Here is an 11811-nt window from a genome sequence, read left to right on the forward strand (position 1 = left end):
ATATTTTCCAAAGGTACTGTACGCTAGTTTCACAATTTAAAAAAAAAATAATAATTTATGATTTTCAGGTCTCAGTTTAGTGACAAGCTCAATTAGATTTAGATTTAATAGAATAATTAAGCTTTAGCACGAGCATGTTGTTTTATTTTGAAGAATATACCACTAAGATATTGACTTTCTAAAAGTAAACGTTCAGGGCTGGCGCGGGACAGATTTTTTCATTACACTGAGCCCGAATTTTGTTTTGTCTGTCTTTTTCCTTAAAAAACCCGTGATAAACAAATGGTTTAAATAAGCGCTAATTGGATTCATGCTTTTGAGAAAATAATTCATCGCGAGCAAGAACATTGAACTTTGAAACAGAGGGTCGTAGGTTCGAATCCTAGCCATGGCGTGTTTTCCTTCAGCAAGAAATTTATCCACGCTGTGCTGCACTCGACCCAGGTGAGGTGAATGGGTACCCGGCAGGAGAAATTCCTTGCATGCAGTGGGGATTAAGGTCTTTACTTGCGTATGGACGACATATTTCCATCAAAGATATTTGCTGTGACTCTCAAAAAGGGGATTACATTCGTGTATGAACGACATATTTACAGTAAAAATATCCGGCATAATTTCTGATAAGATGTGAGCCAACGAAAGTGTTCACTTTAAAACCTAAAAATATGACATTGTGATAGAATGTTCCATCATATTTTCTTTCCTCTCTTTTTATCCCATCTATTACTTTTTCATTTAATGTTTGTCTACCCCAGGCATGCCAAGCGCCCCGTCCATCTTTTCCACAGTGATAGTGTCTACAACATAGAATCATACTGTATTGGGAATAACGCACATGAACAGAAATGATATAAACATAATATTTTTAAAATCTGCCCTTACTCCTCACACATTGAACGTTTACATTTGTAAACCTACAAAGGGAACGTATGTTTACATGCGAGTGAAACGCACATGACAATTGTATTACAAATTATAATTATGTATATAATTTTTTTACTCATGATTATATTTATGTCTTATTATGTCAAATAGCAGTTTAACATTTGTAACGGAACTCGTATTCGTAATACTGTTTTTCCTCTCATAGTGATCTCTTCTCCCTTTCTTTCCTTTCTGTCTTTTATTTCCTCAGTTTTTTTGCTTCTTTTATTCTTCTCCTTTTTCTACTACTCCTCTGCTTTATCCCCTCATTTTTAAAGGTTTTCCCGCTATGATCGCCTGAGTTATTTGACATTGTTATTTATTATTTGTCTCTTGAATGTATTTTCCGCACAAATGATTCTCAAACAAGTCACTAGAATTGTTTGCAATTTAATGAATTAGCAGGCATACCCATTTTTTCATTTCATCATTATTGGGGTAACTCCTCTACAATTTATTTGGACAGACTATTGCTAATTCAAAGCGTATAATAAGAATTATAAGTCACGAAGAGAGATTAGCTTACACAGATGAACTGTTTTATATTCTAATAAATATTTTGAAAATAAATGGCTTATATCACCTTCGTCTTTTGGTTGTTATGTACTAATTAAATCGTGGTGAATTGCCAACCCTTCTTAAGTTTATTATTTACCAAAAATTATGATTTCCATAGCTATCCCACAAGACAATTTTCATCATTTCACCTTCCTTTGTTGAGAATATTAAATAGAAAACTATCATTTTGACTGGTCCTCATTTATTCAATTCTCTGGATGAGTCTATAAAGAACTCACCAAGCTTATTTACTTTCAAACGCAAACTCAAACTTAACCAAATTAATCGTTACAATCTAAAATCTTAACTGCAAAGTGTTTTTGTTGTCTGATCATTACTGATTCTTTGACTGCTTTCACGATTGTATTGTTTTATTCCAATGTAATTTGAATTGTATCTTTTCCATAATGATGTTGAGATGTAAAAAAAATGTATTTAATTGCTGTTATTGTGGAAATTAAAAAAATATATATATAAATTCACCTCGCGCTTCGCGATCTGCGTCGTGTTCATCAGATATGCGTCGTGATGAAATTCATAAAAATTAAAAATCAGATCTCGCTTCGCGTTTGCATTATTTATTTAGGCCTTGTGAGATACCGCATTGTATTTTTTAGAATAAATCTCAGATTTTCTTTAACTTCGGTCGTACCCCAAACCATTTTTTTTTCTTGGTGCCCCCTACAAAAATTCAAGCCCCCCCCCCCCCCATGCACCCCTGCTGAACAAATCCCAGATACACCACTGATGAGGAGATTGTAATAATGAGTCAATTGCCTTCGATATTATTATTCATTCATTATGCATTATTCCCAAGAGGTTATCAATGATATTATTGAAGGCTATTATAAAAGGGCTATAAGATACAGCTCTCGCTCACACAGTTCTAGTAGGGCCTACTCTGAAGAGAGGTTAAACGAAATTGAAACCCCAAAGGCTTAAAACGGAAAACAGAAAAACGCGCTTCGCGCTCGCATTTATTCTTTTTTCAAAGAGTGATATAACATTATATTAATGGATTTTTTCTTCATGAGCACATCAAAAGAAAAGTGGTCTTCAATTGCATTTATTCATGTGACTATAAAATAAGATAATTCAACATGCATTTCAAGGCACAATTATAATAATAATAATAATAATAATTAGACTTATATCGCGCCAAATCCACTCTGTAGAGTGCTCAAGGCGCCTTTTAGGAAATTATAAAAGAAATTAAGAAGAATTGAACAGAAATGTTTTGAGGTAATGTTTAAAAGTTTCAGAAGTCAAGCATTGTTTGATGTTTTGAGGGAGGCTATTCCATAGCTTAGAGGATGAGTAAACAAATGATCTTTCACCCCAGGTTTTGGAAATTTTGGGGGTAACAAGAGAATTGGAAAAGGAGGAACGTAAGGATCTTGAAGGGGTATAACTTTTGATAAGTGAAATAAGGTACTGGGGAGATGAGCCATGAACACAATGAAAAGTTAACAACAAAATCTTGAACATAATACGCTGTTTTACAGGGAGCCAATGTAAGGATCTTAAAATAGGAGTAATGTGGGTGCGCCTGGTGGAAAGAGAAACGATGCGAGCGGCAGCATTTTGAAGTTTCTGAACTTTGACTAACAGATTCTGTGGTAGATTAAACAAAAGGGAGTTTCCAAAATCGAGACGGGACGAAATTAAAGCGTGAACCAATTTTTCTGTGGCCGGTCGAGACAAGTATTTTCTAATAAAACCAATATTTCGCAATTGGTAGCGAACGGATCTACAAATAAAAGAAATGTGATTCGACATTGTCATGTGAGAATCAAAAACTATACCGAGATTGCGACAAGAACTTGACAAATAAGTTTACAGTGAGGCCAGAAAATGAGATTGAGTCGATGTGGATTTTACTTAGCTGTACCTTGGAGCCAAAAAGAATTATGTTTGTCTAGCAGGGAGGGAGGGGGCGCCATTTTTCGAAAAGTACACAGGGGCGCCAAAATCAGATTTAATTTGGGCCCTCTTTTTACGAAATCCTGGATCCGCGCCTGAATATGCAAAACACATTTCAGCTCGGAAATCGAACTTTTATTATTTTGTTTGATTTACAAATTGATTTTTAAAGAGTGCTCTGTAGTGTCAGTTTTATGGTCTGAATATCAACATTTTCTGCTCGCGCTGCGCGCTCGCAAAATTTGATTTGTCAGGTACCTGTTATTTTCGTGTATTCCATAAAGTTCTCAAAATATCCCTATTCAGGTCTGATTATCAAAACGTATCAGCTAGCACTACACGCACGCATTTTGATTGGTGAGCTATGTATATCTCAATATTAATTCATGACAATTTATCAAAAATTTCGGCTCGCAATTTGCGCTCGCATTAATTGCTAAAAATATATTTACTAATGAATCCTATTCATAATTCCAAAAGTGCTTGAAATGTCCAGTTTTCAGGCCATAATATAAACAGATTCGCGCTCTCATTAGGAGATATTAATTTAATAATTAAATTGTCCCCTTTTCAGAATAGAATATCGACAAGCTTCATCTCGCGCTTAGGAAGAGGAATAGAAAGATATTCATCATTTTCATATGATGACATAATGTCCTTAGAATGTTCCAGTCCTATGTCAAAACTCAAAGTAATAATAATGAAAAATTTCAGCTATATATATATTAAGTGCGATCCATATCCACCTCACAATTTTTCCTGCAAAGTGCTTGAAAATATAGAGCTTAAATTGACTTAAATTGAATTTTTTAGATTGGAATATCAAATATTTTTAGCTCGCGCTTCGCGCTCGCTTTGTTGATTATCACGATGAAACATGTATTTAGAATGCCCAGATTCTAGGTCTACTAATCTTAAACTCTCGCGGGCATGATTATTCAGATCTGTACGCAACTTGTTTTCTATTTAAATCTTTTTCCGGCTCAGATCAGAATATCTGAAGTTTTCTGCTCGCGCTATGCGCTCGCATTACCAATGTAGGAAGATCCCCAATTACTCATCCTTTTCATGATTTACAAAACATGAAAAGAGTGTCCCTTTTTTAGGTCTAAATTCAGAATTTTTCCGCTCGCGCTTCTCGCTCGCATCAATTATTGTTTAGTTATATACATATCCTGTTCACGATTACAAAAAATGCTTAGAATTTCCATTCTTTAGGTAGAAATTTCAAAACTTTTCAGCTCGTGCTACGCGCTCGCATTATTTGATTGTTAATATGTAACGTTGCCATGGATAACTGCTAGCAGTCCATTAACAGGTACCTTTTCGATCAGTTCAAAACGTGTATTAAACATCCCTGCTCGCGCTTCGCGCTCGCAGTAATTATTTTGTTGCATACACATCTTGTTCATGATCACATATATTTACTAGAATGTTCAGATTTTAGGACAAATACATGAAATAAAAAAAAAACGATCAGCTCGCACTTCGCGCTCGCACTATTTAAATAAGGATTATATATATTATGTTGATTTATAAGAATAAAGCTAAGAAGAGACTGTAAGGAATACCCCTTCAAAGAAACAAACAAAATATGACTGAAAAATTCCGCCCCTCCCCCCTATTGGCGAAGGCTGGATCAGCCCTTGCTTATTTCCAAGTATGCCCATTAAGTCAGGCTGATGATGGTGTCCACAGTCCCCTGACCCGCCCCGGCACAGTCCCGAAGAGACTGCCATCATCATTATCATCTCTATATTCGTATAAGAATATACCCATACTGCTGTATCATTGTATTCGGTGGAGTAATGAGCCAAAAATGTTGAGGGGGCTTGATATGGCGTGTCGCTTAAAATTATCAAGAAGTTGAAAAATTTCTACATTTTTATTACAAAAATTCAAGTTTGTGATAGATTTTGTCATAATAATATTCAGAAAATGATATAATTTTACACCCTTATCCATTTCCTTTTCTCTTTTTTTCTTGGTCGTGAAATTATTTTTTTTCATTTGTACGCCCATGAATGCATTTAATCACTTTAATGAGTTTGAATCTGGGGTTGTCATTTTTTTTTCAAGCAATCTGCTTGTGATGACAATCCTTCCCGGCTAATTTTAAAAGTTGTATGATTATGTTGGTAGTGGAGGATATTTTTCTTAGTAAATCAATTCTATGATTCATGCCAAAAACGGTAAATAATTTTATGCTTGTTGTGTTATGAAAAATGTTCTATAAGAATGATATGAATGTATGCAGAATCGAATCAAATCAAATCAAATCAAATATTGGATTAATTGGATTGAATTAATTAAGGCTTCTTTATCTTTTTTCATTTATATAACATTTCTTCTTAAGGTTTTAAGCATCGGAGCATGAAAATGGTTTAAATTTGGTGGGAAGGAACACATTTTTGACAAAACGGATTGATATGTATTTTCAGTTTGGATCTTTTTGACCTGCTTTTATCAATCATGTCCTCCGATAACTGAATAATTTTTTGAAACTTTAAAAGGTATGGCGAAGAATGAATCAGGATAGAGGATTCGCGGTACACAAGGTACTTCAATGTTGTCGTGGTGTCATTGTCTCGCCTGCATATAGTCGATTTGACAGTCCCATAGGCTCAATACACCAACCTAGAAATTTTCTTTCCGATGAAGTTTTTTTATTGATTCGTGTTCCTATGGGGTCCTAGAACAAATTCAGCTTGGTTGCCCAAAGTTGCCGTTTGGGCAATTTCGCTAATTTGCATAAATCCAAAATGGCCGCCAGATGCCATCTTGAAAACCTAACTTTTGAACCCCTTTCCACAAAATGATGAGTAATGACTCGTTTTAGGGGTTTAGATGTGTGTAGAACCGATTTCTGGAATCATTTTAGCAAAGAAGGTCATCTTCAGGTCAAATCCAAGATGGCGCCAGATGCCATCTTGAAAAATTGACTTTTGATCCCCTTGCCCCAGAATGACGAGTAATACCTCTGTTTAGGGTTTTGGGGTGTGTAGAATCCATTTCTGCTTTCTATTTTGCAATATTATGTTATCTTCGGGTCAAATCCAAGATGGCCGCAATATGACGCCATCTTGAAATATCAACTTTTGAACCCTTTGCCCCAGAATCATGAATAATAACTCTATTTGTGAGTCATTTGGTATGTTAATTCGATTTATGCTGTAATTTTGCATAAAGGATAATCTTCAGATCAAATCCAATATGGCCGCCAACCGCCATCTTGAAAAATTACTTTACGTGGCTTATACGTTTAAGAGCTAATGTAAATGGATTTCAGAATAAGAATACTCATTTCTTTTATTAATTCTCACGTGTTTGTCCCAGAATCATGAATAATCCCCTTTTTCGTGAGTAATTTGGTATGTTGATCTATTTCTATAAATAATTTTACAATATATGATCATCTCCAGGTCAAAATATTTGAACGTGGCCGCTAAACATATTAAGAAAAAATATATATTTCCCGAGACTATTAAACCTTGATTCAAGACACTGACTGTCCTCCAGATATCTATATCAACAGCATGCACTCGTCTGTTTGTGGTGGACTCCTCACCTACCTTGGATCGACTACATACATGTAGCTCCCTTTCACTGGACAAGTAAAGCACCGGGATAGTAAAATCTGTCAGTCATGGCCAAGCTCCTGTACGGAAGTAAGCATCTAAACACCTTCCATGTCAGCTGCCTCGCACGCATCATGCACACTAAATGGCAGGACAAAGTGAAAAATACAGACGCCCTTCAGTGTAAGTGCTGGCATCCCCAGCTTATTCTCGCTCCTTATTAGTCAAAGGCACCTCAAGTGGTTGGGGCATGTTCGCCGCATGAATCCTTGGCGAATCCCTTCTTGGATTCGCAAAGGTAAGGTCGCCAAGGTAAGGTGAGCTGTGTGATTGGTCTCACCCCAGACACCTGCAAATGTGACATAAAACTTGCCGGCATAGACAAGAACACTTGTGAAGATGTAGATGATAGTCGCCATTCTATGGAGAGCTACTAAATACAGGGGTCAAGACGTCAGAAAATAATCGGAATGCTAAATTGGCAGACCAAAGACCTAGGAGGAAGGCTAGGGCAGCATCTCTATCTAAAGCGCCATCCTCCTTCATCTGTACAAATTTGCTATAGATACTGCAACTCTCGAGTGGAGCTCTACAGTCACTCTCGAAATTATAAGACCTAGCGCTACACCATCGTATTTTAAGGGGAACTGATGCCTAGCAATCAGTGGACACATTGATTTAGAAAAAAATATTGAGAAAACACTTTCAAATTCAAATAAGACTCTAAAGCCTCTTCAGTACAAAAGTATGGATGGACATTAAAAAAATAAAAATGCACGCGAAATGGATCATAGCCCAAACCTAAAGAGGATTCATTCTAAGGTGATCAGTTAATGTCGAAAACTGACATCTCAAATGTGACTTCCCCTTATACTAAAAATTGAGAATAAAGATTAATACAAGAAATGGGTATTCTTACTGAAATCCCTTTACATTAGCTCTTACACGCATAAGCCTCGGAAAGTAATTTTTTTTCAAGATCGCGGTTGGCGGCCATCTTGGATTTGATCTGAAGATTATATCCTTTTGTAGGCAAAATTACAGCATAAATTGAATCAACATACAAAATGACTCATGAATAGAGTTATTATTCAGGATTCTGGGGCAAAGGGTTAAAAATTTGATTTTTCAAGATGGCGTCATATGGCGGCCATCTTAGATTTGACCTGAAGATGACATTATATAGCAAAATAGACAGCAGAAATTGATTCTACACACCCCAAAACCCTTGAACAAAGGTATTACTCATCATTCTGGGGCAAGGGGTTCAACTTTAATTTTTCAAGATGGCATCTGGCGCCATCTTGGATTTGACCTGAAGATGACCACATATTGCAAAAATGATTCCAGAAATCGGTTCTACACATCTCTAAACCCCTAAAACGAGTCATTACTCATCATTTTGTGGAAAGGGGTTCAAAAGTTAGGTTTTCAAGATAGCATCTGGCGGCCATTTTGGATTTATGCAAATTAGCAAAATTGCCCAAACGGCAACTTTGGGCAACCAAGCTGAATTTGTTCTAGGACCCCATAGAAACACGAATCAAGAAAAAAACTTCATCGGAAAAAACATTTCTAGGGTCGGAAAATGTCAAATCGACTAATAGCAGAGCGAGACTATATGCTTTTCCGACGGCGGCGTCGTCAACATTGAAATCTTAACCAACGTTAAGTATTTGAAATATCATAACTTAAAAAGTGTATAAACCAAGTTCATGAAACTTGGACATAAGAGTAATCAATAATCACTGATCATCTTGCTTAAGTTTCAGGTCACATGGCTATGGTCAAAGGTAATTTAGGGTCAATGAATTTATACTATGTTCGGGGAATCAATATCGAAATCTTAACCAAGGTTAAGTTTTTGGAATGTCATCACAGTTAAAAGAAAGTTTATAGATCTAGTTCATGAAACTTAAACATAGGGGTAATGGTGCACCACTAAAGATTCTGCCTGAGCTTCAGGTCACATGATCAAGGTCAAAGGTCATTTAGGCTCAACAAACTTTGGCCATGTTGGGGGTATTTGTGCATCGAATTGTCATAACTTTAAAATTGTATAGATCTAGTTGAATCAAGTACTCCCTAACATCCTGTGCGCATTTCAGGTCACATGATCAAGGTCAAAGTTTAAGGTCAATGAATTTCGACAGTGTTGGGGGTATTTGTTGATTTGGCATCATAACTCAGAAAGTTTATGGATCTAGATCTAGTACATGAAACATAGACATAAGGGTTATGAATTATTGTTTAGCAAGAGTCTTGAGTCACATGATCAAGGTCAAAGGTCATTTTAGTTCAATGGCATAGTACTTTTAGTTCAATGGCATAGTATCATATGAATGTTTTCTTTTGTGAATTATTATTCAATAGTTGTTTTCAAAGTCCACACAGCTCCTATATCAATTCGCGTAATGCAGGCGAGACTGCCAGAGGCGTTCCACTTGTTTTTCCTTTTTCTCGGTTGAATGTTTACTAAGATGCTTTCCTATAGCCAAACGCCTTTTCTAATATTTATTTCTCAAAAGGGATACTCTAGTCTGAAAGTAATATGATTTGAACAGATAAAGAAAAATCAGACAAACAAAACACTGAAGAATGATTAATATCGGACAAGGAATAACAAAGTTATGGCATTTTAAAGATTTGCATTGATTCCGGTGAAACAGTTCTAGGCATGTCTTCATGAATATTCAATGAGCAAGCTGATGTCATATCCCCACTTGTTCCTTTAAATTTTATTATATGAAATTAGATTTATTCATTTGTTTTCCCTTCAAGAAAAAAAAAATGAATGACAGCTGATTTAGAGCATTACATATTCATTGGTGCAACTTATTTGATTACAAGGGAGACATATCATTTACATATGTATGAAAAATGAAACAATCATGATTTCATGTGATAACATTTTTAAAAAGACAATGGGGACGTAACATCATCAGCCCACCTTATGAATATTCATGACAACGTACATATAACTTTTTTCACAATATATTGCTAAATTTTAGAATTCAATAACTTCGCTATTTGTTATCAGATTTTGATGAAATTTTCAGCATTTTGCTCTGCAAATTTTACTCTATTTATAAAAAAAAAATATTTCCAACCCGAAGTACCCCTTCAAACTAATAAAAAATTTATGGCGATTTCTTTCAAATATCGTTTCACCGCATGTGTTTTGCATGTGCAATAAAGAGAGTTGAATTACTCTTGGAATTTGTGGAGAAACTTTAGATCCGTAGTCCTATATGTAATAATCATAAAACAAAATACCCCTAATGTCAATTAATGAACGATCAACGATCTAATTCACTGATTTACTTTTATTGGACATATCATATTGGAACCATGAAATATGATAACTGTAATCGGCTTGCGAGGAAAAAAAAGAGCAAATAAATCACTACATGGCATGCATTTTTACTAAAAAAATGTTGAACTCACAAATTTAATTAGAATTAACAAGAAAAATCAAGTTTGCATTTTATTTACTAATGTATAACGTCTATCTGCGATTGCAAGAGCCTTTGAGAATAGACGTTACATTATATTAACATATGTCTAACATTCATTCAAATTGATTGAATAATCTTATTCATCTTTGTCAGTGCGTCTAATGCGTTCTGACACAAATATATGTCGTTGTGATGCCTTGGTGTTGGCATTTGAATATGTTCTTGGTTAGAGTTTATTCGAATGAACGTCGTTCTGTGACCGGCCTTTCTAAAGCAAGAAACAAGTTCCTCTGATTTATTCCTAACCTTCCTCATCTGGACACCACATCCGATTTCAAGAATAACAATGGACTTATGAGATGGTATGTCAGCTAGCTGCTTATCCATCCGCTCCTCCTGCTGTCGGGTGTACGCTCCGAGCCAGCGGCCGTCGACAGCCAAGACGGTGCAAGGACGCGCCGCGTCTCCGCAGTGCCGACAAGTCGGTATGTCCCCGTTGACGGCAAGAGTGGCTTCATCATAGTCCACTGTGACGTCTCTACCGTCCCACACATCACCACAGCATGGCTTGGCACACTGAAACTCATACAGAGATCGATGGCACTCTACTACACGGTCCTTCGGGAACCCAGCCCTCACAAAATGTTGATCGATGTTACTTGTATACACCCACCATCCTGTTTTTGACAAACACCACCTCAAAAGAATGTAGTAGCCCTCATGAGGGGACGCTTTTCGATAGTCGTCCATGCGTTTGCCGTACACTCCCCAAGCAAATGTTGGATCTTTCAGGAAGATGTTGTCGTTCGATATTTCGAAGACGTTCATGTCCAGATGGGCTATCTCTGGCAGTGCTTTGTGGATGTCCACAAAGTCTGGGATGCCACTGTCTACGCTCAGACCTGCACCGGCCATGACGATAAGGACATCGCTCGTTCTAATCGATCTCGCAGCAGACGACAGCACTTGATCCATTTTCTAATGATAAATAAGACTGAATTGCGATGTAGACGCGAATTCAATGGTGAGTTCAACAGTAAGAGAAATTACCATGTAGAGACTAAACAAGTAGAAACCCCAGAACGTCCGTCTTTCCGTCACCTTTTATTCACACTCACATGACTGACCCGGCCTGCCCGGCCTGCAATTTCAATCATGATATCCAGGAATAACAAGGGCGTAGGCTGGTTTGATCATGGGCAGGTGGAACTCAAAAGTGGTATGGGGGTGTACATCATGGGGAGGTGGAACTAAATAAATTTTGGAAAATCAGCTTTTGAAAACTGAAGAAAGGGTATACAAATTTCGTTTTGCTTGCCAGTGTCGGAACTACGTGCACCCAATGCACTCCCAGCCTTCGCCCTTGAATA

The 11811-nt window shown here is 36.6% G+C and overlaps 1 protein-coding gene across 1 annotated transcript; it reads right to left on the reverse strand.

The window, feature by feature from the left end:
* Nucleotides 1–9186: 9186 nt before the first annotated feature.
* Nucleotides 9187–11356, reverse strand: LOC129256051 (NAD-dependent protein deacylase-like). Its single transcript, XM_064097876.1, has 2 exons — nucleotides 10748–11356; nucleotides 9187–9192 (listed from the first exon to the last, which is right to left on the reverse strand). Exons 1-2 carry the CDS (start codon nucleotides 11354–11356, stop codon nucleotides 9187–9189), a joined length of 615 nt encoding a protein of 204 aa, XP_063953946.1.
* Nucleotides 11357–11811: the final 455 nt, after the last annotated feature.

This window comes from Lytechinus pictus, chromosome 3, assembly GCF_037042905.1.
Source record: "Lytechinus pictus isolate F3 Inbred chromosome 3, Lp3.0, whole genome shotgun sequence".
NCBI lineage: Eukaryota > Metazoa > Echinodermata > Echinoidea > Temnopleuroida > Toxopneustidae > Lytechinus > Lytechinus pictus.